Source organism: Pelophylax lessonae (genome assembly GCF_965119305.1).
Source record: "Pelophylax lessonae genome assembly, chromosome: 3".
Taxonomy (NCBI): domain Eukaryota; kingdom Metazoa; phylum Chordata; class Amphibia; order Anura; family Ranidae; genus Pelophylax; species Pelophylax lessonae.
In genome coordinates, this window is record NC_138770.1 from 531010876 (window position 1) to 531038816 (window position 27941).

At 44.3% G+C, this 27941-nt stretch overlaps 1 protein-coding gene across 1 annotated transcript in view; it reads left to right on the forward strand.

The window, feature by feature from the left end:
- The window catches only part of MEMO1 (mediator of cell motility 1), a 70922-nt gene that overhangs the window by 26668 nt on the left and 16313 nt on the right, over nucleotides 1-27941 (forward strand). Inside the window, exons 5-7 of the mRNA XM_082252322.1 lie at nucleotides 783-894; nucleotides 2674-2816; nucleotides 11323-11399. Of these exons, the coding sequence (XP_082108448.1) occupies nucleotides 783-894; nucleotides 2674-2816; nucleotides 11323-11399 (332 nt within the window). The remainder of the gene's footprint in view (nucleotides 1-782; nucleotides 895-2673; nucleotides 2817-11322; nucleotides 11400-27941) is intronic.

Here is a 27941-nt window from a genome sequence, read left to right on the forward strand (position 1 = left end):
GGGTCCGTGACCACGCGGGAGCGCGCCTCCGCGGGCGTGCGCTCGCTCCCCAGACCCTCCCAGGCTAGTGACGTTAATTAACGTCACTCTGCCTGGCAGGGGCTGACCACCGCAGTAAATCTACTTGCGGCGGTCGGCAAGCGGTTAAAAATGCACTGCGGCCGGCCTGCACATATGTGAACCGGTTCTTTTTAAAAAGGCTGCAGGTTCACATGTCATGCAAATCGGATGTGGCTCAAACTGCATCTAAATTGCATATATGTGAACCGGGTTTAAGGCGATTTCTTGTGTTTTTTTTCTCTTTAAAACTCCTGTCCCTGTGACAATCGGAATAAAATCCTGACAGAGGTTGCCTTCTCCTCTACTCCAAAAATAAAAGGTTTGCCTTAAATTGGTCCTAAAGATCCAATTTTACACCTGTCCGCTCTGGCGCATTGCATTCCACATGCACATTACCAGTTATTGTGTTAAGACAGCCAATTTAATTGACCATAATGCACAGAGAAATGTCTGATCCATTATTTTTTTGACACGCATAATGGATCCCTTGACCTTAATTCCATTTCCAAAGCCATTGTCTCTTTGTCCTGCAAGGGCAAGGTGATATCTCTTTAAGAAAACATTTTCCTGCTATTTTTATGAAAAGAAAATGGTTACCAAAGCCCAAATGGCAAAGTAAATAACAGAAAACCATGACGAGACCATGTTAATGCTGTTGTCTGGGCTTGTCACTAATGTGCCTATATGGAAAATAAAGCCTGTTGTGTTTTGGATGTTTTCAGTTTACGGAGAGTTGTGGAAGACTGGGATGTTTGAGCGAATGTCAATGCAAACGGATGAAGATGAGCACAGCATTGAAATGCATCTACCTTACACTGCTAAAGCAATGGAAAGGTGTGTTTTTTTTTATTTATTTTTTTTATTACTGGTTTGTCATTACACTCAATATGAATGTGAATTGATTTCTTCCCCTGAGAATTGCACCCACCTATTCTGTATAGAAAGCAGGTTTTTGCAGTCTGAGAAATATAATTTACCTCCTTTACAGCCCCCCCCCCCCCCCCCATTTCTTAGGCTGGCCATACACTATACAATTTTTTTATTCAATTTCCTTTAGATTTACCTTAAACTATGTAGTGCAAGGGCCTGCCTGACTGCATACAAATTGAAAGTGTTTAGGTTTGACCCTATATTACATGGTTTTGGTAAATCTAAAGGAAAGTTGAACAAGAAAATTGTATAGTGTATGGCCAGCCTTAGTCTCAAGGAAAGCACTTGCCACATCCAGTATTATGTATGACAGATGGTTACTAAAGAATAAGTAAACTGGAATCAATACAAAGCTGATGCTAAACAGAAGCAATCAATAGGCTCAGCAGCCAATGACAGTCCCTGACCAGTACAAAATATAAACTAATAATCCACTAGAACATGTATCTGATTATGCTGTAGATGTTAGTCTATGAGCCCCTGTGAGCACTGTGACTTAAAATGGTATGTGTTCCACCAATATGTTTTATTTCAGCACCAGTGGGCACATTAAAGTGGTTGTAAAGGCAGTTTTTATTACCTTGGTAAATTCTCTGCATTATGCTAAAAAGAACTTTGTGCTCAGCTCCCTGAGAATGATCTCAATCCAGCACTGTGCTAAGAGCAACGGCTTTTCCACTTTTTTTTTTTTTCCCCCCACGCTACTTCTCTACACACTAAACATAGAGGTGGAAACCATTGGATCCTGCTGCTGTCAATCACAGCCTCTGAGAAGAAGGGGAGGTGTGGGGCTAAGCCACGTTGTGTGTCTCAATACACACCCACCCACCCTGGCTCTGGATTGAGCTTGCATGAGTGCCCCCATAGCAAGCAGTGTTCTGACCATAATTTAGTAAAACTGTGATTCTGGAGTTTTCCGTGTGTGTGTATATAGAAGGTTCAGGACGGAGGGCAGTCCCGTCAATATAAAGCCAAGGTCAAGAATATGGGGCCATGTTTTAAAACTAGCATGAGATAAGTTGACAACTAACCTTAGAAAGTATTAGTTTCCTTCAAGTAGTGGATGCTTGGAATGGACTAGGGAGTGTGTATGTGTGTGTGTGTGTGTGTGTGTGTGTATGTGTGTGTATATATATATATATATATATATATATATATATATATATATATATATATTATATTATATTATACTCCATACTAGAGTTTGAAGAAAATGAAAGGGTGGGAGGCTTGCTTTTCCCTAGTGGTACACAGACAGAAAAATGTTAATCTGTCTGGGTTTATAACCATTCCCAACTATATCTAAAACAAAAATATTTTTGGCTATGCACATACTCAATTCCTAAGCACTGTTCAAAAGTTATAGTAATTTACAGCCCTTATATGGTGTAATCACACCTGGACCTAGACAGAAAGCTTTATTGGGGTAGGAAATCTTCAGAGAAGTACTATTGAGAATTGTCAACCAGACTGAAACCTCTAAATGGAAATGACTGTATTTTAATAATGTAGTGAGATTCTAATTGTATTTCTTTCATTTTTGCATGATCCTCTTCTGTAATGATATACCGCTTTTCAGTTGCTACATTTCCTCTAATGCTTGGATTTTTATTCACTCAAAATAACTTCTGTGATCCAGTATGTTTCACTTTTTTTTTTGTTTCTGCTTTTCTCTTTTCTTAGCCATAAGGATGAGTTTACCATTGTTCCTGTGTTGGTCGGAGCTCTTAGTGAATCAAAGGAACAAGAATTTGGAAAAATTTTTAGCAAATACTTAGCAGATCCTTCTAATCTTTTTGTAATTTCTTCAGATTTTTGCCACTGGGGTAAGTATTTTCAATACATTAAAGCACTGGTGTTTTTCAGCATTTGAGGTATTCAGTATTTCAATTAAAATGTTAATCATTCTATTTGAAACAAAAACAAAAATCCATACACTGTCATTTCTGCTATAAATGCGTATCTTTTTACTCTTAAGTTTATGTCCCCTTACATGGACCAAGCTTAATTGACACCACTGCAGGTACAATCTGGACTTACATGCCAGTACTTGCTTGTATACCTGCTCTTATGTGATTGTTAAAATGGTTCTAATGGCAGAAGTTTTTTTTAACCTAACGCAGTTTTTTTTTTTTTTTTTACTTGGTTCCACCTAATATTCCTTTAACTACCTGAGGACCGCCCTATGCAGATATACTGCGGCAGGGCGGCCCTCCTGTGTGAACCAATGTACCTGTACGTTGTCTCGTGCTCTGGGTCTGGAGCAAGTGTGCTTGCCGCCAGCTACCTGCTCCTGCTATGATCGGACACATCAGCAGCCAATCAGCAGGTCAAGCGGACGCAATGTCTGCTGAGACCCGCCGGTCGTTCAGGGGAGAGGCAGAACCACGGTCTGCCTATGTAAACAAGGCAGACTGCCGTTCTGTCACAGAGGAAAATTAAGATCTTGTGTTTCTGCTAAGCAGAAACACGGATCTCTGCCTTTTGTCAGGCCACCCCCCACATAGTTAGCACTCCCTAGGAACACACTTAACCCTTTGATCGCCCCTAATGTTAGCCACTTCCCTGCCAGTGTCAATTATACAGTGACTGTGCATTTTTTTTTTTTCTAGCACTGATCACTGTATTGGTGTCACTGGTCCCCAAAAAGTGTCACTTGGTGTCAGATTTGTCCGCCGCAATGTCGCAGTCCCACTAAAAATCGCTGATTGGTGTCATTGCTAATATTCCATAAAGCTATCCCACAGTTTGTAGACGCCACAACTTTTGCGCAAACCAATCAATATACACCTAATGGAATTTTTTTAACCAAAAATATGTAGCAGAATATATATTGGCCAATATTTTATAAATTTAGATTTCTTTTTTTTTTTTTTTTTTTTTTTTTTTTACTTTGGGTAAGTTTTATAGCATAAAGTAAAAAATATTGTTTTTTTTTTTTTCAAAACGGTCTTTTTTGGTTTAAAGCGCAAAAAAATAAAACTGCAGCAGACGTGATCAGATACCACGAAAAGAAAACTTATTTGTGGAGAAAAAAGGACATACATTTTATTTGAGTACAGTCGCACGTCCGCGCAGTTGTCAAAGTAACGCAGTGCCGTATTGAATAAAATGGCCTGGCCATTAAGTGGGTAAAACCTTCCAGGGCTGAAGTGGTTAAATATTGGTGTTTTTTTGATGAATATACTCCCTTGTGGGACAATAAATAGCAGACCAAATTGGTTGACTTGGAGGATCAGACTTGTAGGAAAAAAAGCTAGAATTGCACACTGCACTAGAATTTCACCACCAGGTATCTCCAGCTCTGCCATACCCTTTCTACGCCATAAAAACTTGTTGACCTAAAAATACACAAAATGGAATTAGTCTAGCTTATAACTCTGTGTAATAAGGGCCTCATAACCAAAGAATATAAAATGCTAATTGCCAGGTCCACCAATCGCACTTTACTTTTACATAAAGACAAATGGATACAGGACTTGAGTCCAACTACAGATGATCAGTGGCAGGAAGTGCTACCAAGAGAAAAAAAAAAAAAGAGCTTTCAGCAAATGTTTATCAACATTGTTAAGGCTGCTAGAGAACTATAAACACAATGTTTTACAATGTATCATTTTGTTTTAGCTCAAAGGGCTCTTTCACACGGTCCGCCTCCGCAGGCGATCCCCGCTGAGCCGGGCGGATGACAGCTCCGTCTCCGCTTGCAGAGCGGAGAGGGAGGTGTCTCAGCATCCGCTGCCCTCTATGGGGGATCGGAGGAGAGCGGACCGCTTGTCCCCTCTCATCAGATCCGCTCCGATTACTGAACGGATGGAAAAATAGGGTTTCCATCCGTCCAGATTTCAGCACAGGATCAGATGCGGATGGCAGCGGGTGTCAGCGGAGGTGACCTCCGCTGACACCCGCTGCCCCATAGAGCTGCATGGAGGATCCGATCAGATCCGCCTAAAAAACTGACAGGCGGATCTGATCGGACCGCCCGTGTGAAAGAGCCCAAAGGAATGAACTTCCTCTGTGAGGCTACGTTCACATGTGGGCGTAGCGGATCGCGGGCAGAATCACTGCGATTCTGCCCGCGATCCGAAAATCATTGCAAATCGCAGGACGCCTGTGCGTTGCCCGTGATTTGCAACGGCACCCCAAACGCTGTGCGAAGTTGCCGCGATTTCCGCCTGCCAAATCACGGTAACATCGTGCAAACAAAATCGCGGTACGCATGACGCCCAAAAAAGGTACAAGAGCTTCTTTGGGGCGTCACGCGTCCCGCAATTTTGTTTGCGCGATGTTACCGCGATTCGGCAGGCAGAAATCGCGGCAACCTCGCACAGCGTTTGGGGTGCCATTGCAAAACACGGCAACGCACAGGCGTCCCGCGATTTGCAATGATCACCGCGATTCTGCCCGCGATCCGCTACGCCCACATGTGAACATAGCCTAAAGGAGGGCAGTGTAACGCCTTAGGCCCCTTTCACACAGGCGGACCGTTCAAATCCACCTGTCCGTTTTTTTTTTGTTTTTTTTTTTTTTGTTTTTTTTTTGGCGGATCTGAATGGATGCCCCATGTATCTCTATGGGGCATCAGATGTCAGCGGAGACATGTCCACTGACATCCGATCTGTCAAATCTGGACTTGAAACTTGGTCAGGGGTCCTTTTTCATGAATTACTGCATCAGTGCGGTGTGTCATAAGAGGCGATCAGCCTGTGGCACTTCTGAGGTGTTATGGAAGCCCAGGTTTTTTATAGTGGCCTTCAGCTCGTCTGCATTGTTGGGTCCGTGGTGTCATCTTCCTCTTGACAATACCCCACACTCTATGGCGTTTAGGTCAGGTAAGTTTGCTGGCCAATCAAGCACAGTGATAACATGATCAATCAACCAGGTATTGGTACTTTTGGCAGTGTGGGCAGGTGCCAAGTCCTACTGGAAAATGAAATACACATCTTTATAAAGCTGGACAGCAGAGGGAAGCCTAAAGTGCTCTAGAATTTCGTGGTAGGAGACTGCGCTGAGTTTGGACTTGATAAAACACAGCAGACCAACACCAGCAGATGATATAAATCCCAAAGTCATCACTGACTGTGGAAACTTCACACACAACCTCATGCAACTGGGATCTCCACCTCCAGACTCTGGGACCTTGATTTTCAAATGAAATGCAAAATTTACTTTTATCCAAGGACTTTGGACCACTGAGCAACAGTCCAGTTCTTTTTCTCCTTAGCCCAGGTAACACCCTTCTGACATACTCTGGTTCAGGAGTGGCTTGACACAAGGAATGCGACAGTTGTAGCCTTTTTCCTGGATACGTCTGTGTGTGGTGGCTCTTGATGCACTGACCCCAGCCATAGTTAACTCCTTGTGAATCTCCCCTAAATTCTTGAAAGGCTTTTTCTTCACAATCCTCTCAAGGCTCCAGTTATTCCTGTTGCTTATGTATCTTTTTCTACCTCACTTTTTCCTTCCACTCAACTTTTCATTAATATAGGATGCAGCACTCTGTGAACAGCCAGCTTCTTTAACAATGGCCCTTTGTGGCTTACCCTCCTTGTGGAGGGTGTCAATGGCTGTCTTCTAGACCAGTGTTTCTCAACTCCGGTCCTCGGGGCACACTAACAGGCCAGGTTTGCAAGAAAACTGAAATCACAGGTGATATCATTTGCTGCTCAGTGATTGCAGTATTCTAGTCTGCATCTCCCCAAGGTAATACTTAAAATCTGGCCTGTTAGTGTGCCCCGAGGACTGGAGTTAAGAAACACTGTTCTAGACAACTGTCATGTCAGCAGTGTTCCCCATGATTGTGTAACCTACTGAACCAGATTGAGACCATTTAAATGCTAGGGAAACCTTTTACAGGTGGTTGTGTTTTTTTTTTTTTTTTTTTTTTTTTTTTTTTATTAGCTGATTAGTGTGAGTCTACAATATTGAACTTTTTCACAATATTCAAATTTTCTGAGATACTGCATTTTTGGTTTTCATTAGCTGTAAGCCATAATTAAAATTTAAAAGAGAAAAATGCTTGAAGTATATCGCCCTGTGTGTAATCAATCAATCTATATATGCAAGTTTCACTTTTTGAATTGAGATACTGAAATTAACTAGGGATGCACCGATCCGACTTTTTTGGACCCGATCCCGATATCTGGCGTTGTGAAATCGCCGATACCGGAACCGATCCGGAGCTACACACAAAGCAAGTGGCTGCAGTACAGAGCAAAGCCGCTGCTTCATGTGTACGGCTCCTCCATTCACAGACGGGAGTGCAAAAACCGGATCGGCTCGTGGATCGGTCAATGTTACCGATCCCCCGATCTAGCTATAATGGCCATATCAGCGCCGATATCCGATCCGAATATAGGATCGGTGCATCCCTAAAATTAACTTTTTGATATTCTAATTTTTTGAGTTGCACCTGTCTGTAGTTGGTAAGGTAAAGATAACTATGCTCTCAGCTGATATCACAAACCATTGTGGGAGGGAGTTCCACATTTTTTACTGTTCTAACATAAAGAACCCCTATGCAGTTTAAAGAAAAGCTCCATTCAGATATGTGTTTAATAAAATTCATCAGCTACAAAAACTGTAGCTGCTGACTTTTAATAATCACACACTCGTCTGTCCCAGGATCCAGCGATGTGCTCACCCAATGCCGTCCCTTCTCTCCATCCTCTCTCCCCGGCACCAGCATTTCAACTGTGAGCACCCGGCTGTGACAGCTTCATAGCTGGGTGCCCACTGTGCATACATGAGAAATGTGGTCTCGCAGTCTTCTGGGACTTGTGACATGTGTCAAAACCAGGTGACCCCCCCCCCCCCCCCCCCCAAAATAAAAGTACCATTTAGAGAATGGGAGGAGGCCTTTTGGCTAGAGCTCTGCTTTTAAGATTAAATTGCATTTGGTTCAGCTTCATGATGTGGCCTCCTAGATTAAAACATTTATTTCCAATACTGCAGTCACCACTGAAAAGTTGTATGTCATATCCCCTCACAAGTCTCTTCATTTTCATGAAAAATAATAAAATTTCTGTAATCTTTCTTCATAATTTATGTCCTCCATCCCCCTTACTAATTGTATTTCTCTAGAAAGCCTTACCTATACCCACAGAAATCACTCAAGAAATATTTTATAGGATAGGATGTTTGGAGAATGAGCCACAGCGTTGTTGAGAAATTTCCATTGTTTGGTTTTTTTTTTTTTTTTAAAACTTCATTTTTGAGTTTTTGTCAGACAAACAAGGGGGCATAGATATATCACGATAAAACAAGGTACAAGATATCTGCGAAAATCACCACAGATTATGCAAATCTATGACAAAAGTGAAATGAAAGCTAAATCACATGTCTATGAACATTAGAAAACAGGAAACAAAAACAAAAAAAAAGAGAGAACCAACATTAGTCAATAAAGACAATGGCATGATACAACATCTTCGTCCCAATTAACTCAATGCAATAAACTCAGCAGTAACGTCAAATGGTGGTCAGTACTGTACTCCTTCCCCCAAGCGGTGTGCAGAACCAGAAATGGACCCCTCAGTGCCCACACGCCCTACTCATTTAAACCAAAGCGGAGCTACAAGTGTCGGCCTCTTCAACCCATCCACCCCAAATCTTAAAATTTCTCCGGGCAGCCCCTGGCTTCATAAGTCAGTTTGTATAAGGGTAGAACTTGGTTAATTAGATTTTTCCAGAGATCAAGTGGGATCCTATCTGTATGTACCCACTGCATCACCACCATCTTCCTGGCATAAAACAGGAGTCTAAGGAACTGTTTTTGGTGAGACCGAAGATCAACTTCTCTGAAAATCCCCAATATGCACCATTTGGGGTTACAGACATTAGGTAGGCCCAGAGACGTGGAGATGAAGTGGGTAACCAGAGACCAAAAAGGCCTGATTTTCGTACAGCCTCACAACATGTGAAGCAAATCCCCATGTGCTCCACAACCTTTATGGCACTCCGGAGTGGGTTTCTGTTTCATCAAAAACAAACCTATAAGGTGTATAATGGGTTCTATGAAAAATACGTATCTGTATCAGACGGTCCCGGGCAGATATTGGAATCACTGCAGAACACTATAGTAGGACTATAGTAGGAGCTAGTTAATTTGGTATGCACATCCTGCAACAACTCCTTTTCCAGAGGAGAGTTTCCAAGAGAGACAGTGCCAGGCCCGAATTGGGCAATGGGCGGGTGCTGTAATTGGAGATAACGGAAATACCAAGAGCCGGGTATCCGGAAGTCCATCCGAAATTGCTGGAACGCCTTAAAAAGCCCCTCCTCAAACAGTTGGTGAGTATACTTGAGGCCCTTCCCTGCCATTTTTACAGCATCTTGAGATGCAGAAAAGTGAGGTAGACTAGGATTACAACAGAGGTTGATTCGGAGAAAAGAGTTTCAGTGATACCGATTTAACAAAGTTTCACACCTATTATAAATCTTAAGGGAAGATTCCAAAAGCGCTGTACCCTCAAAGGTGGCAACGCTGCGTCGGTAAATAAGATTAGCAAGTGTCTCATGAGGAAACTACCGCAGCCTCGGCAGCCGTAGCCGCATTGCCCCTCTGAGGGAAGAGCCATCCATGAATATGTACCAGCTTGTGCTGCATAGTAATATAGGCGCAGGTTCGGGAGAGCAAGGCCCCCCATCGCCACCGGCTGTAGCAGCATAGCAGTGGAAAGTCTAGGTGCCTTTGGGTACCACAGGAACCCAGAAATGAGGGAGTCAAGTTCCCCAAAAAACGTAATAGTTATAAACACCAGGGAGTTGGCCAAAATGTGTAAGAACTTGGCCAGCATAACCATTTTAAACAAATTTACCCTACCGGTCAGAGTTAGTGGCAGATGCTTCCAGTGCTCCAACTTGGATCTAAAAAAAACCAAACAGGGGAGAAGATTATTGGTCAGTTACAGAGACGGGGGCTGCTGAACCCGGACACCTAAGTATCGGAAGGAAAACGTGAACCGTAAGGGGCACCCCTCCGGCAGAGAAAGAGGGGTGTCCATGTCCACCGGAAACAAACTGGATTTAGACCAGTTGACCCGAAAACCGGAGAAAAAAAATGAAGTCTTGAATAAGTTTAAGTACCGTCATAAGCGAGTTTTGAGGATCAATCAAATAGAGCAACATGTCATCTGCATAAAGAGAGACTCGCTCCTCCTCCAGGGTCCCAACACACATACCGGGGATATCCGTGGAGGTTCTCAGCAGTTAGGCAAGAGGTTCTATGGCAAAAAGTAGGGGGGACAGAGGGCAGCCTTGCCGCATTCCCCTATGTATTTGCAAGGGATTAGACTCCACCCTATTCACCCGAATACGGGCCAGCGGCCGATCGTACAAATTCTTAAGCCAAGTAAGACCTTCCCAAAGCCAAACTTCTCCAGTACATAGAATACATACGGCCACTCCACAGAGTCGAAAGCCTTCTGTGTGTCGAGTGAGAGGACCACCCTAGGCAGAGGAGCATGATTTGGAGTCTGCAGGTTAGTAAACAAACGACGAATATTCGTGTATGCAGAGCGACCTGGAATAAAACCAGTCTGATCTATCCCCACAATGGAGCTAATCACCTTATTAAGCTGTAGCGCAAGGATTTTAGTTAGGATTTTAAGTTCGACATTAATAAGCGATATGGGCCAGTAGTAGTCTCAATAGTGTGGGTCCTTATTAAGTTTTGCAATCAAGACTATAAGGGCTTCACGCAGAGAAGCAGGCAGAGAACCCCATCATATATTGTTTTAAAGAGCAATAAAAGCCGTGGCAGTAAGAGCTCCCCATGATGTAAATACCATTCCACGGGGAAGCCGTCTGGGCCCGGAGTCTTATGTTTGGGAAAAGTCTTGAGGGCCAGTTCCACCTCTTCCAGAGTGAATGGCGCATCAAGACTGGAGCTCTGGGCTGCACTGAGGCTGCGAAAAGGAATAGAGTCCACATAGTCATAAAGCTCAGGAGAAATTTCCATTGTTAATGTGAATTGGATATTTTTGCTACCCTTGTTATAAACATGAGAGCAGCAGGGATGGTAATAGTTTTGTGCGTTGACATAGGAAGTGGAATTGTTTTCTGCCTGATATTTGGGGTCATGAATAAAACAATTGTGCTAGGAGAAAAGAATATTTGAGTACCAACTGGATCTAGTATAGTGAGGTGGCATGGAGTGGAAATGCATTGACCCTATATGTGTTTTAAAATTGAATGTCCACGTTGAGCTAAGTTTTTTTTTTTTTTTTTTTTTTTTTTTTTTTTTTTTTTTCTCTCTCCCAGTTGCATTTTTTAACCATTGTGGGGGGGGATTACCAATTTTTGACTTTTTTTATTTTATGTCTTATGTTCCAGGTCAGCGATTTCGTTATACATATTATGATGAATCTCAAGGAGAAATATATAGATCAATTGAAAACTTAGACAGAATGGTAAGTAATGTGTTTAGTTTTTAATGTACAGTTTTTCTTTTCTTTTACTTCCCATAAAATGATTTTCTAAAATTTTAGAATAACCTTGCTGATAATTTAAATTTAGTATGTGACTTTCACGGATTATTAGTGAAATCATTTTGAATTTAAATTTCTTGATTTGACTCTGGATGGTGTCTGCTTAGCATCTAAGGGTGTCATTTCAGTTAAGCTGGTATTAAACACAAGACCGAAAATGTGATTACTCTTTTGTTCATTGACGGACACAGCTCCTGATTCTGCTTAACCATTGGGTTACACTGCCCCCTAGAGGAGTAGGACACTAGGCAGGAAAAAGCTTCACTGGGCAGTCTGGGGGGGGGGGGGGGGGTTGCTTGGTGTTAGTTTTTTGGGGTTCTTCCTCGCTCCTCTTCGGTGGCTCAGACCTTGGTTTTCCTCCAAATGGGGGGTTGAGCAGCGCCTGGCCTTAAGTACCATCAAGGGCCAGGTTTCGGCCTTGGCGGTTTTCTTTCAATGTCTATTGGCCACACTTTCCTTTGTGAGTACCTTTATTTAAGGAGCTTGACACTTGGTTCCTCCAGTGCGGTCTCCATTATCACCGTGGGTCCTCAAATTAGTGTTGTCAGTTGTCCAGGAATCTTCCTTTGAAAATATCAGGAGGTTCCCCTGCTTACTTTTGTCCCAGAAGGTGGCCTTTTTGGTGGCTATTACATCTGTGTGCAGGGTGTCTGAGCTGGCGGCGTGGTCCTGTCATTCTCCCTACCTGTTGGTTTACAGAGCGAAGGTGGTTCTTCGTCCCTGTCCGTTGTTCCTTCCAAAGGTTATCTCTGATTTTCTATTTGAATGAAGACATTGTGTTGCCCTCCCTATGTCCCAGGCCTAAACATCCTAAGGAAATTGCTCTGCATTCCCTGGATGTGGTTCGGGCAATCAGGATGTACCTGGCAGCTACGGAGTCTTTTGGGAAGTCATTCACTATTTGTACTCACGGTTGGACCTCAAAGGGTAGGCTGTTTCTGCTGCGGCCATTTCCAGATGGATACACCCACACTCAGCTATAGGCACTCAGTTTTTTTCCCCCTTCCTAGTCAGGAGTAAGGACCTAGTTACTTGCTAGGATCTTTTTTCCTGGCAATTTTTTTCTTTTTTTTTTTTTTTTTTATATGGATTTTTTTATCTTTGTTATATTGTTCCTGTGAGAATCTACTATCAACTGTCGGACTGGGCGATGGACTGAATAATCTAAATGCAGTGGGTCCCCCCAGTTTGGTCAGCAAGCGCACGCAAGCCTCAGCTCTGCGCTAGGTCGGCCACGACCTAGTCCCACTGGACGGGGGCTGACCTGCGAGTTAAACGTCTCGCAAGGGTGCATACGACCTGGCCTCGGCCTGAGTTGCAGCATTCCTCCTATTCCGACAGCCACCCACATCCCGATGGAGCGGTGGTCTGTCAGGAGCGGTGCCCACCCTGTTCCTGGTATGGTAAGTAGCCGAACCATCGTTACACCTGGAGGGTTTTTTGGGGTGGATGTGGGCCCCTCCCTGGGAAAGGGGGACCCCCGAGTCCCCCCAGCCCACATTAAGCTTTTGCCACATGCTCATAAGGGCAGGGGACAGTTGGAGTTGCTGCTGACTGGGTTTTTCCTGGTGCACAACAAGGGGGGGTGGGTGTTTGAGCAGGGTTCCCCTGCTACCCTGGGGATTCGTAATTAGGTCAGGGATGTCCTTTGGGCTCCCTGCTGCAGTTGTTGGTCTGGGGGAGCGAATGGTTAGGCATCCGCGCCTCACCCGGTCAGATCCGGCCCAAAATTTAGGTTGAAGCATTGTGGCCGGAGCTATGTGGGGCAGCCCCATTGAGGGTGGATGAAGCCACTACCCTCTGTCTGGGCATCCGCCCTCCCTTCTGCTGCCCCTGGGTGGTCGACACTACTGAGGTTCGCACCCAGGCGGCTAGGCATCCACAAACATTTAGGCCGCGGCCTACTAGGCCATGCAGGCGAGTCAGCCTCTGTTGGGGGGGGGGGGGGGGGCAGTGATCCTGGCTGGGATAGTGCACTTGCGGCCGGCCCTCCACACAAATTGGAACCGTAGCTTACGACCTAGTAGGCCATGCGGCCAGCTTGGCACTTCATTTGCAAGGGGTGGCGCTGTGGGGGCGGCTTAATTTTTGATGGCATCCATGCTGCCATTATTGTGGAGGGCACCTACTCCTTTTAGCGCTGCGGGAACATAGGGATACCCTGCCTACGCGTCCACATCACGGCGGGCGGCCCCCTTTTTAAGGGGGCATTTTCTATTGTGCGGGCAACTGGAGGGCGACCCCCCCCCCCCTTGTTTTTTTGCAGGGTCCAATAGGTGGTCCATTCGTGGACCCTGTGTCGGCGGCCCTCCCCTGATTGTTTTTCTGCGGGACCTTAGTATATAGCATCCACTGCCCTCCCCTGCCTCATCTGTCCATCAGATCCTGCATCTGTTTCGGCCGTCGCAGACGCGAATCACCCTACTGGGTCTGCGTCCACGCACCATTAGTGCTCAGACAGTGAGGATGTTTCCTCTGCTCCTCTAGCCATGCATGAAAGGTGCTGGAGGATGCACTGATTGTTTTAGAGCGTGACATTTTAAACCTGGTGAAGATGCTGCGTCGGAGGCACCGGTCCCTTTTGGCACCACAGGTCCTCTGTGGCGTGGGGTGTTTCCCTTTCCCACTTACTTTGACAACATTGTCACATAACAGTGGGGTTGTCCAAAATGGACTCCTGTGGTCCCTAAGCGTTTTGCTATGCGGTATTCATTTTTCTTTTTTTTCTTTTTTATTGTGAAAACCGAGAAGTGCTATGCGGTATTTTTATGAAGATTCCCTGCTTAAAAAGTGGATGGTCTCACCTGTAGTGGACTCACCGGTTTCCAAGTTAAATAAAGCTACCCTAATTCCGATTGAGGAGTCCTTGGCCTTTAAAGATCTGGTTGATAGGAGAGCGGAGGCTCTGGCCCACCATGTGTTTCACTATGGCTGGTTCAGCTTAGGCTGGTATTTACTATTGCCCTGGTGTCGCAAATTGACGAGTGGGCTAAACTTTTATGCGGGACCTGGAGGGGAAACGGCTTCCCCACTGCCTTTGTGGAGCTGGCGGATCAGTTTATCCAGGGGCTACAGTTTATCTGTGATGCCTCTTTGGATGTGGCTTCTTTGTTTTTAGGCTGTCTGTATCAGCAGTGGTCCTTCGGCGTCTTATCTGGCTGACAATGCTGGTCTGCAGACTGGACATCTAAGAAGGCCTTATCTGATCTCCCTTTTGTGGGGGATCGCCATTTTGGAGCTTCCTTGGGTGAAAGCATTAAGAGTATCTGGGGGGGGGGGGGGGGAGAGAGAGTACTCTGCCGCAGGCAAGGAGCCCTGTTGCAGACGTGGGCCATTCTTCTCGGCTCATGCTTTTTTGATACTCGAGGTATAAAAGTCCTTCACGGCCCCCCTGGTGGTTCCAAGAGGACCTGGTCTGGCAAGCCATGAGGGGCTCTTCCAGACCTGGGGACAAGGCTTCCTCTGCATGAAGGGGCGCCCTCACCCATATCTGGAGTGGAAGGACGTCTTCGCTGATTTGGACCTCTGGAACAGGTGAAGTGGGTGCACAAAGTCATTCGGCCTGGCTACAAGATCGAATTTCCGTCTTTTCCTCCGGAAAGGTTCTTCTCTTCCAACCTGCAATTGTCCCCAGATCAATTACTGGGTCACTTTGGGGCAGTGCAAGACTTGGTACTTCATGGGGTGATTGTTTTGATTCCGGCTTCAGAATGTTTTCAGGGCTTTTATTCCAACCTGTTTACATTTCCCCCTGGAAGGAAGGCAAGGTACGTCCAATTCTGGAGCTCAAGGTGCTAAACTGCTTTGTGCGGGTACAGAAGTTCCAAATGGAGTCCATTCGCATGGAAGTGGCGTCCTTACATCTGAGGGATTTTTCTCGCTTCTATCGACGTCAAGGATGCCTACCTTCACATTCCAATATGTGCCAGTCACCAGCGCTTCCCCCGCTTTGCCGTCAGCGAGGAGCATTATCACTTTGAAGTTTTTTACTTTTTGATCTCGCCTCTGCTCCTCGGGTCTTCACAAAGTGTTGGCCCCGGTGCTAGCATTGTTGCCTCAGTGGGGCATCGCGGGTACCTGGGCGATCTTCTGCTAACAGGGTCTTCGACTGCTCTGATGGACACCTTGGATATTACTCTGCAATCTCGGAGGGAGTTCAGTTGGATTCTGAACCGTCAGAAGTCTGCTCTGGTTCCGTCCACAAAACTGGACTATCTGGGTGGATTCGGCCTCAGCCAGAGTGTTGCTTCCTCTGGAAAAACTCCAGAAATTGCAGGAGGCAGTTCAGCTTCTGTTGTCCAGCAGACGGTCATTCCTCCAGGCTTGCATGCGGGTGCTGGGCCTGAATGTGTCTACCTTCAAGGCGGTTCCGTTTGCACAGTTCCACATGAGATCTCTGCAAAAAGAGATTCTGGTGAAATGGAACAAGAATCCAGTCTCTAGAGAGTCTCTAGAGGTGGCTTTGTTCTCTGGCACTTTGACAGGGAAATCCTTCTCCCCCTGTACTGGGCAGTTGTCACCACAGATGCCAGCCTGTCCGGGTGGGGAGGTGTCCTCGGCACAGCTTGTGCTCGGGGGGTCTGGACCCAGAGTCCAGACTGCGGATCAATGTACTGGAACTCTGAGCGATCAGACTTTGTTTGGATAGTTGGACAATTCGTCTTCAGGGATGTCGGGGACGAATTAAATTGGACAATGCCACGGCCGTGGCTTAGGTCAATCACCATGGGGGCACAATAGGTGTCCTGCTGGATCAGGAAGTAGTCGGCATTCTAAGGTGGGCAGAACGATCGTTCCAGCCCTCTCTGCTGTACACATTACATAGGATTGAGGCAGCAAGGCATTCCAGTCTGTCTTGTGGCTCCAGGCTGGCTTTGCTGGTCTTAGTATGCTGATCTGGTATAGCTGGTCACCGATGCTCCTTGCAAGACTTCCTCTCAGGGAAGATCTGCTGTCTCAATGACCAATCTTCCATCCTGCTTTACAGTCACTGGTTTTAACTGCTTGGCTGTTGAAAGCAAGGTGCTGAAGGATAGTTTGTCTGAAACAGTGATTCCTACGCTGTTTAAAGGTTAGGAAATCTACCTCTAGAAAGATCTTCCAACGTATTTGGAAAACATACGTTGCGTGGTTAGTTTTTTGGGGTTCTTACTCGCTCCTCTTCGGTGGCTCAGACCTTGGTTTTCCTCCAAATGGGGGGTTGAGCAGCGCCTGGCCTTAAGTACCATCAAGGGCCAGGTTTCGGCCTTGGCGGTTTTCTTTCAATGTCTATTGGCCACAATTTCCTTTTGTGATTACCTTTATCTAAGGAGCTTGACACTTGGTTCCTCCAGTGCGGTCTCCATTATCACCGTGGGTCCTCAAATTAGTGTTGTCAGTTGTCCAGGAATCTTCCTTTGAAAATATCAGGAGGTTCCCCTGCTTACGTTGTCCCAGAAGGTGGCCTTTTTGGTGGCTATTACATCTGTGTGCAGGGTGTCGGAGCTGGCGGCGTGGTCCTGTCATTCTCCCTACCTGTTGGTTTACAGAGCGAAGGTGGTTCTTCGTCCCTGTCCGTTGTTCCTTCCAAAGGTTATCTCTGATTTTCTATTTGAATGAAGACATTTTGTTGCCTTCCCTATGTCCCGGGCCTAAACATCCTAAGGAAATTGCTCTGCATTCCCTGGATGTGGTTCGGGCAATCAGGATGTACCTGGCAGCTACGGAGTCTTTTGGGAAGTCACTCACTATTTGTACTCACGGTTGGACCTCAAAGGGTAGGCTGTTTCTGCTGCGGCCATTTCCAGATGGATCAGACAGTGATTCAAGCCTGTTCAATTAAGGGTCAGGTTCCTCCTTTCCCTGTTAAGGCACACTCTACTCGAGCACTTAGTACCTCCTTTCCGTCATCAGGCATCAGTGATGCAGGTTTGCAAGGCGACCATCTAGTCCTCTGCACACTTTACAAAGTTTTATAAAGTGGATGTGTTGGCATCTGCGGATGCTTCTTTTGGCAGCAAGTTTTGCAGGCTGCTGTCTTTGAGGGTGTATTGTGTTTTTTTTTTTTTTTTTTTTTTTTTCAGGTGAGCTCAAGATGTTTTGGTTGAGCTACATGTTACCTGGTTAGCTATGGTTAGCCTTGGGAATTTTTTTTTTTTTTTTTTACTGCGGTTTTCCCACCCCTCAGGTTTAACACTGCTTTGGGACGTCCCAATGGTTAAGAAGAATCAGGAGCTGTGTCTGCCAATGAACGAAAGAGAAAATGGGATTTTTGTCTTACCGTAAAGTCCATTTCTCTGACATTCATTGACGGACACAGAACCCACCCCTCGGTTGAGTTGGCTTTCTTCTGACCCTGCTTGTAACAAAACCGAGTGCCTATAGCTGAGTGTGGGTGTATACCCCCTGGTACTGCTCATAGGCGTAGTCTAGCTTTTTCCTGCCTAGTGTCCTACTCCTGTAGGGGGCAGTATAACCCAATGGTTAAGAAGAATCAGGAGCTGTGTCCGTCAATGAACATCAGAGAAATGGATTTTACTGTAAGGCAAAAATCCCATTATATTGCAGCTTATCAGTCTATAAATGTGGCGGCTGCATCTGTTTTTCTTTTCTTTTGGCTTCTAGAACCATTAACAAATTAAAGCCAAACTCCAGCTCGCACTTTATAATCCGTTACAGCAAACAGTGTTTTTTTGTTTTTTTTCCCTCTAGGGATAAAGGTTATGCATAAATAAATAAAAGCTAATAATTTGAATCACTTTGTAAACTGATTCATTCTACTGAAGAGTTTGTTTTGTGAAAAAAACTTAATGGCTGGGATACTAGATGAAAATAGGATCCCCTAAAAAATGAAACGGCCATCACATCTAAGAATTGGCTAGCAGCAATATTTTGCTTTTTGGTTTAATACCGCTTTAATTTTTGTGTACATGTGACAGGTGTGCTTTATAATAAAATTAAGATACTGCATTTTGGTGATCCACACAATCCTTGTACAAGTACAAGTTTTTAGTCCCAATAAAATTGTCAGCAGTGATATGTGCAGACAGGGCGGCCATTAGAAATCCTGGGGCCCCATAAAGCCTACCTGACAGGCCCGCCCCCTCCACCGAAAATATCAAAATTATATTATCACCCCCTCCCCCCAATCCCTCTTCCTAGCAGAAATCCCTCCCAATCACCCCTCACAGCGCAACCCCCCAAATCCCTCCACAAATTCACAACCCCATCCCCGTACAGAGTGCAGGGGTCAGAAATGCATTATATGTTCAGGAGAATGGTAGAAACAGAATGCAGGGTTCTGGAGTGCATTATGCATAGGGTTCAGGAGAGTGCTAGATGGGGAGTAGTGCCTTACTAAGCTGACCAAGATTTCCCATAGATGCAAATGTTAGACAGGAAGCAGTGCCATACCAAGTTGACCAAGATTCTCCATTGAGGACAATGTTAAAAATCGGGAGTAGTGCTTTACCAAGCTGTACATAGTAGCGAATGTACGTAAATGCCTCTGTACTGCACCTCTTCCCAGCTGCTACAACCTCTGCAACACACACACACACACACCTCTCCTCTGCCCTTATCTTCCCCAAAGGTCCCCCATCTTCCACATGATTACCTTTCTAAAATACCTTTCTGTTGCTTGCTGCCATATCTTCCTTCTCCTTTTTCCCTATGCACGTGTTGCTTGACACAGGGGGCGGGTCTGAGTAGCAGTCCCGCCCATTACCGACATCACAGCATGAATTTGACAGGTGCAGTCTCTCATTGTGGCTACATAGTGCACACCCAGCTGGTTTGTTAGCCAATCCCTGGCTGTTCTAAATGTTCCCACTGCTGCAGGTCCTTCTGAGCTAGAAGGTAACATTTATCCCCAGAATTATGCCGGACAAAGCCTCTGTACAGCGGGACAGTCCTGCCCACATTGGGAGGTATGCTGTCACCCTACCGATCTTCCTGCTGTCCGGGCCCCCCTATGTGCCAGGGCCCCGTAGAGGAGTACTGGCTGTACCCCCCCTGATGGCGGCCCTGCGTGCAGACTCCCTTGGGGCACAAAATTGAAAAGCACCAGATCTTCTGCAAAGCCTCCTGATGATGTGGATGGCATTAGCACTTTGACACTTAAGATGGGGTCTCCAGCTTTACCTCATCTGTATCCACAAGATATAAGCAAGAAAGGGCTGTAAAAATGTCCAAAGTCAGTCAAGTTGGGTAATAAAGAGCCAGATCCAAGAACACACTAAGCCAGGATTGATGATATTTGGACAAACTCCAGACATGCTACCGATTCAAGGGGCCAAATCTTAGTCCGAATATGAGCTAAGAATGAGGACCAGTGAAGGGGGTGGTAGAAGTTCCAAATCGCAAGGATACAGTAACAAGGGGTCTAATTCTTGACAGACTATCTAAGAAAGGGCTAGGTGTAAAGTATTTGGTTTACGTAATTGGGAGATTGATTTGATCTATTCTAATAAATAGTATGTTATTTCCTGCGGTGCTTTTTTTTTTTTTTTTTTTTTTTTTTTTTTTTCCCATCCTGGTGATTATTTTCAAAATCTGGGGGTTCGCCTACTCTTTTCAACAATTACTTATTTTGAGGTGACTTTTTTTCTTTTCTTTTTTTTTTTAACAGAATACACTTTCATTAGGTTTTATTAAGCATAGTACAGAAAGGGAGGGGATCTTTGAGCGTTGAGGAATTCATGTTAAACGATCCTAGTGGTCTAGGTATTCATGTAAGTGGTTGTAGAACCGAGTGGTCAATTCAGTAATCCGTCCCTGCATTGTAGAAGTGTGTGGTCTTTCTTTCAGTGTCTGGGGAAAGCTAATCCTGGGAGCTAACCTAGATGCAGAGAAGGCCCTTTTTGAATTTTAGAGGGAATCCGGGTACACAGAGAGCAGGGCTATTTCTGGAGTTATGGGGGATGTCTGAGCTGGTCACAGTCTTGTAGGTGTTGAAATGTTTAGTGCAGGACAAAACCTCCCATATATGTAGCATAGCCCGCAGCGTGTCTCAGCGCCAAGAATGACCTGATGCAAAAAGGAAAACCCTTTGAATGTTGTAGGGCTAGCTCTACCAGCGTTTCTGGATCATATAACTTGCTTCTTGAGTTGTGGAGGCAATTTAGTTATGTGAGTATCTTTGAGATCCCAATTGTGCAGTTTACCCAGTTACATTTCCCAAGCTTTTATATAAAGGGGGGAGGGCTTGAACTGGCATATTGCAACAAGGACATATACTGTATAAGGGAGACATGACATGATACAGACCCTCCTCAGCAAGACCTAGATCTTCAATGGAAGTAGGATCTCTATGGACACCACCTTTTTGTGTGTGTTTGTTGAATGCTTGAAGCTGAAAATATTGGAGCCAGGGCAGGTTTTAGGCAACATGAGTGGTTTGAAGGGATCCAGAAATTAAGGTCCAGGTGATAGGGGTGGGAGGGGCTCATATGTCCAGAAAAGAGGTTTTCCCAAAATTGGGGTCAGTATAAGATAAAATATCACATTATCCCAAACCGATAATAGAGGAGGGACACTCCTAGGGAAAAGGAATAATAGTGGTCAGTCACATGAGTGATCCCAAGGAAGAGAAGTAAAAGAATGGGTGAAAGTGCCTTTATCCTGTCAACCCACAGTTTGTCTCTGGTACAAAAAGTCCCATTTAGAATATTTGTCAGGAGCACAGATTTGTATTAAGAGGGCGACATCAAACTGATTAAAATATAACTGTGCATGAGTTGGTGTCCCACACATCGCGTAAGAGATTTCAAAGTGGCAGACTTGTATATCGCAAATCTGTAAAACTTGTAAGACGACATAGGTGTGGTAGTGCATTCACTTTAAAAAAATGCACTATGACCAAACCACTTTTTCAGCCGAGGGAGTTTTGAATGGAGGAGTGGTGAGCAATTAAGGCTATATAAGCAAATGAGATTAGCTGGGTTCTGTACCCCTGAATATTGAATCACTGTGGAACCCATTGAAAGGAGATGTTTATCAATAAAAATGCCGCTTGACTCTTAAAGGAAGGCCAGTGTTGCGTGCAGTAGAATTATTGGTATTAACCTGAAAGTTACTAAAGGACTAAAAAAGAAATTCCTGCAAGATTGCACGAATATATAAGATCAAAGAGCGCAACCCTGATGGCTACCATTACAAATCCTAATCAGGTCAGAGGGAGCTATCGGCATGGATTCTACCTGTAGGGGAGTCTTAAGTGAGCTTTTGTTTTGTCGAGTATAGATGGGGGCAGCTCAATTATGTAGGCCATTGCTTGGAGATGCAGTATTTCCAGTCAAGTCAGTCAAATTCTTTCTTGACATCAACCAGGAGATGAAGGGTGCTAGTCCTTACAATATATTGAATACATAAAAAATCGGCGCTAATTCATGTAGAAATCTTGATCCGAAAAGTATAAAAGTATGCAAAAAGTGAAAAAATATTTTGTTAAAATATTCCAATATTCCTAAAAAAATTCAGTGCAGGTGGACAAATCTGTGCAATAAATATGAAGTAAGAAAAGTGTATTTTCACAAAGAGATATGGGAAGATAATGTTAGGCAGAATAATTCCCAATTATCCGAATACAAGTGGACGGTACAGATGGATAAATAAATAAAATATTTTTGGTGAATAAACAAAATATTGTGTATCCTTAGTGTTGATTAAAATGTAAAATAGATGGATCCAAACAAAGGGTGCAAATATGGGAGAATAGTAAAAAATATATAAATTGAATGTACAGATGGATAAAATCTCAAAAAAACTAATCAGTACACATCCATAATAGATCCGTCAACAAATTCCATAAAACTACAAATAAATGAATATCAGCATATTCTATAGTCCGTAAAGTGAATAAATGGGTGATTCCCCAATACAAGTGACTAGGACAAATAAATCTTCGTGAAAAGACACCCAAAACTCATGCAAGACAATGTTGTCTGGTGATCGTGAGCTCAAATCCAAGACTGTGTGCAGTAGCCGCTCATCTCACTGCACACTCAACAGAGCGTGTCTGAGATTAATCTCAATTGGATCAATGATTGCCTCCGGGATGGATGGACAAATGGATAGTTTCCACAGGAAATCCTAGCTTCTTAGTGTACTCTCTTTCTCCTTTGTGTCCTTCAAGATAGCAGACTCGCTAATAGTAGTCAAAATGCTCCCATTCCACGTGAACACTCGGATTTAAATAAATGCCATCATGGTGTAGTATGTATAAAACAATCCAGTTTAATAAATAAAATTGCACTTACATCAGAGTAGAACAAAAACAGCAATAAGCGAAAAACCACAGATGCGGTGCCAAACACCGGATACCTCCGGCTATGGCCATAAGCCAGAAGTGATGTCACCCGGCTCCTCCCAATTCCCAGTCCTTACAATGCCATCTCTTGCTTTCCATTAATGGAAAGCAAGGCGTTAATTGATTTGCCTATCCTTTACTCACAGATCCTTATACTGACCTTGATTTAAAGTGGCTCTAAAGCCTTAAAGTGATTTTAAATGGTTTTGTTTTACAATAACAAAACTGTTATATACATACCTGATCTGTGCAATGGTGTTGCACAGAGCAGCCCCATCCTCTTCTTTTTGGATCCGCCACCGGCAGTCCTGGCTCATTCCCCCCTGTGCAGTGCCTCCACTAGCAAGCCTCTTGCTATGGGAGCACTTGAGCAGGCTCGCTTCAGAGCCACACTCCTGTGAATGAGCTTTGTCTATACACACAGCACTGCTAGGACCCGTCCCCCCAAACTCTTCCCTTATTTGCTCACGGTCTGATTGACAGCAGCAGAAGCCAATGGCTCCCACTGGTGTGTGAGCCAATGAGGAAAGACACAGGAGAGCCGATGCTCTCATGCACATTGTTGGATCGGGCTTAAGTAAGTATCGAGGGACCAGGTGGATGCTGCCTTTAGAACCACTTTAAGGGGCGGTGGGTTCGTGGTTTTTTTTTTTTTTTTTTACCTTACCCTAATGCAATCTATGATAGTGGTATCATAAAATTATTTGGAAAAAAAAAACTGCCAACAGGAGGTAAGGAAAAGTCTCCCTAAAGGGTATACAAGCCACAAATAAACTTGACAGATGCTATCCCTTCCTCACTATCTATAGTGTTTTTCATCTTTCAGGCATACATATAAAAGACTGGCATTTTGAGTTGCCAGTCTTATTATGTATGCCTTAAAAAAATGAAAAACGCTGTAATTTTTCTTTTAAAAGCCATAATGGACACTCTTTTAAAACCTTTTCCTGCTACTGACATAGTATGGTGGAATAGAACCAACTACGTATGACCTGTGTCAACTGCTTTCCCTTCTCTGAGCCTAGGCGACCATGAACTTGTAACGAAGAGGTGCCCCACAATCTTCTCACCATTAAATAGCGGTGACTTAGGGGCTGACAAGCTGCTGATTGCAGCCATTGATTTCTAGATGTGGAACCCCATAGCTGCCCTATTTGTGCCCTGCCTGCCCCTCCCTCTATACCTGTGTCTCCTAATCCCCGCTGCTCTTCCAGCTCAGTACTAGTGTACTGTAACCTATTGGTACACATAACGCTGCATTTTAACAAAATGAATGACTGCATTTTATCAAAAAGCGTACGAACCTCCAGATTTTTGGCACAAGTTTCCTATTTACAGTTTACATACCTTCTCTTCCTAAATGTATTCATATAAATTCAGTGTTCTTTTAGTTGGATTTTTGTAACTTGTATTTATGCACACTATTTTGTGTATTTATATCAATTTTTTTTTTATGTAAAAATTCGCAAATATTGTGGGGTGTAAAAAATTAGCTACTATTCTAGTGGTCCTGTGCTTTCAGAAAATGTATAGTTTGGGGTATTTTTCATGCTTTCATAGCTAGAACTATAGCAAATTACAAATATGATAGTGATTTACAAATACCTAAACGGTGATCTGAGCTTAAAAAAAAAACTATTCAGTCGCGAGGAATGCATGAGGACACGAGGCCATACAATACGTTTAGAGGCGAAGAGATTTAACCTCAGTCTACGCAGGGGGTTCTTTACTGTAAGGGCTACAAGACTGTGGAATTTTCTGCCACAAATGGTAGTAACTGCGGGGAGTATGGCTACTTTTAAAAGACTCTTGGACGTACATCTCAAGGATCAAAACATTCAGGGGTATGGGAAATGAATACATCCACACACACCTACCCACGCAGGTTGAACTGGATGGACTATTGTCTTTATTCAACCTCAACTACTATGTAACTATATATAGTGAAGCATGATAAAATGAAAAATTGCAAAGATGTGGCCACCTTAAGTGAAGAGCAGGGCCCGACAGCGAAAGGTTTAAAGGATGCCTATAAACAGGGTAAATCACAGGCAATGGGGTATCTCCAGTATAGGAATCCATAGCTGTGTAACGATTACACTTTGTGCCAATAGCCAATATTTTTACATTATCTCTTAGCATTTTTGTCCTAAAAAAAAAAAGTTTGGCAAGATGCTTCCTAACTGGAGGTCATCTATGCCCTGAAAAAAAAAATGTTAACATCATTTACCGTATATACTCGAGTATAAGCCGAGTTTTTCAGCACATTTTTTTGTGCTGAAAACGTCCCCCTCGGCTTATACTCGAGTCAAGGAAAAAAAAAAAAATTCTGTCCGCTCCGACGGGTTTAAGGTTTAAAAATGGCGCCGCCCGTCGCATACATGTCACCGCGCACGCGCCGCCGCCGCTCGTGTAATTTCGGCTATTCCCGGCGCCGCTCAGGAGAGGCCGGGAATAGCCGAAAGTATACGAGCTGCGGCGGCGCGTGCGCAATGACTTGTCGGCGCCGGGCGGCGCCATTTTTAAAATGAAGGCGCCTCTGGAACAGGTAAGTGAAACAGCTTCACTACCTGCCATGGGCTGCGGGCACACTACGAGGGATGCAGTGCTGCGGGCATGGTCCACATGTACCATGCCCACAGCACTGCATCTCCTGTAGTATGCCCACAACCCCAGATCCTCTTGTACCATGCCAGTGCCCTGCATTCTCCTGCACCATGCCAGTGCCCTGCATTCTCCTGCACCATGCCAGTGCCCTGCATTCTCCTGCACCATGCCAGTGCCCTGCATTCTCCTGCACCATGCCAGTGCCCTGCAATCTCCTGCACCATGCCAGTACCCTGCAATCTCCTGCACCATGCCAGTACCCTGCATTCTCCTGCACCATGCCAGTACCCTGCATTCTCCTGCACCATGCCAGTCACCCTGCATTCTCCTGCACCATGCCAGTCACCCTGCATTCTCCTGCACCATGCCAGTCACCCTGCATTCTCCTGCACCATGCCAGTCACCCTGCATTCTCCTGCACCATGCCAGTCACCCTGCATTCTCCTGCACCATGCCAGTCACCCTGCATTCTCCTGCACCATGCCAGTCACCCTGCATTCTCCTGCACCATGCCAGTCACCCTGCATTCTCCTGCACCATGCCAGTCACCCTGCATTCTCCTGCACCATGCCAGTCACCCTGCATTCTCCTGCACCATGCCAGTCACCCTGAATTCTCCTGTACCATGACCGCCGCCCTGCATTCTCACCCTAGGCTTCTACTCGAGTCAATGATTTTTCCCATGTTTTTGTGGTAAATGTAGGGGTCTCAGCTTATACTCGGGTCGGCTTATACTCGAGTATATACGGTAGCTATCTAGAGTGGTTAAAGCAACACTACAGTTAAAACTACAGAATGTTGCTGCGTCATAAAAGGGTTAATTTACATTAGTCATGAATGGGGCGAAGGGGGTTATTTTGTGCTTTTTTGTATAATTTCATTTTTGACTATTGTATTTGATGTGCCAGGTGAGGTTGTTTTAAACAGCTGTGGTCATTATTGCGATTTGGGCAATGCATTTTTTTTAGTTTGCAGACTAAGGGATTTGGCTCACTTTTGTTTGCTAAAGAATATATATATATTTTTTCCTACTTAAAGCTAAATTAAACTTTTTTTTTTTTTTTTTTTTATGTGTTCCCAGGTAGTTTTTTGCTGTATTGTGCTAGTATGCACCACTTATTAACACCTTAGGGCTGACTTGCCTATCAAACAATGCCCTACAGTTCTGTGCTGTCGGGCTCCTAAGTGCTTTCACCCTCCCCCGAACTTCTTTCCACGTTCCCTCTGTTCCCTCTGTTGCTTGAATGGCTGTGCTGTGATGTGACTCCTATGCATGCACACAGGAGTTACATCATGGCACAGAGTGGCCCTACCTGCTAACAGTTTTCTTTTTTTTTTTTTTTTTTTTTTCCCAACACAAGTTTAATTCTGCTTGTCAGGGTAACTCGTTTTTGTTTGTTTATGCCTTTTGAAACTGTATAGGATGTGTATACATGAAAAAGGACTCCCAAAGCACTGTTGACAAAAGGGACAGCAATGCTGTGGCTTCCTGTCTGACTGAAATTTTTAAAACCAAGCTGTTAAGTGATTTAATGCTAATAAGTCCTTCACTTTTGTAAATAAGCTTTTGAGGTTTGTAACTGCCTTTTTGTTTCAAATGAACAAACTGAACTTGTAAAGCAAGCAAATAATTTAAAAGTTCCACTTGCCTAAATAGAAAATATATAAAAACAAAATCACTAAACCTTTCTCTTTATTACACTTCTGAGCACTCTTCTTTTAAATATTTGGTAATGGGCGTACGGTCTTTATTTTTCCAAAATGAAAACTTTTATGACCATACCCATCAGAGGCCATCTTGTGTTTCCTAAGTACTTTTCTATGGAAAGTCATAAGGCCAGCTTCAAACCATTCTTTAATTCTTCAGTATAAGGTTTCCATCCAGAGCAATTTGTGAGATCATCATGGGCAAATGTGGTTTAGATGGGCTAGAAATGGAAAATGAGACTTGCAAGCAATCCTCCTTCAGTAGCCTTTTATAGTAGCACCAGTGTATTCCTAATGGAATTTGGTTGGTCCGGGTATGTTTTTGCACCCTGGTACAGAGGGTTAGTGGATGTTGTCAGAGATAATTCTCTTCTAGCGAAATCAAACCTCCTAATTGTACAATACAGGACAAAGGCAGAATATTCATACAATATGGGTTATAGTTTGTGTACTTTTAGGTGATTGGACACTGGTAGAGCTTTGAAACACACACCCCCTGGGTAACTCCCCTATAATTGTACCTGAAACTATGAACCCTCAGTTTTGTGCTAATGTCTGAATGTGATGAACCTTTGTTCCTTCACGGAGAAAATCCCCCTTAGCTTAACCACTTCCAGACCACCCACCGTGTATTAACGTCCCTACTTCAACGTTAAATACCGGCGTAATGGCAGCAGATAGCTGCCATAACCCCGGAATTTTCTTACATGGCCTGCGGTCCGTTTTATCATAAGTGGTCCAAGCGGCAGATTCGCCACGGAATCACTTTTATAGGCAGGGGTATGGTGGGTAGCTGCCCCCCTCCTCCTCCTGAAGGGTTTTGGGGTTGACGTGGGCCCCTCCTTGAGACGGTCAAACCCCTG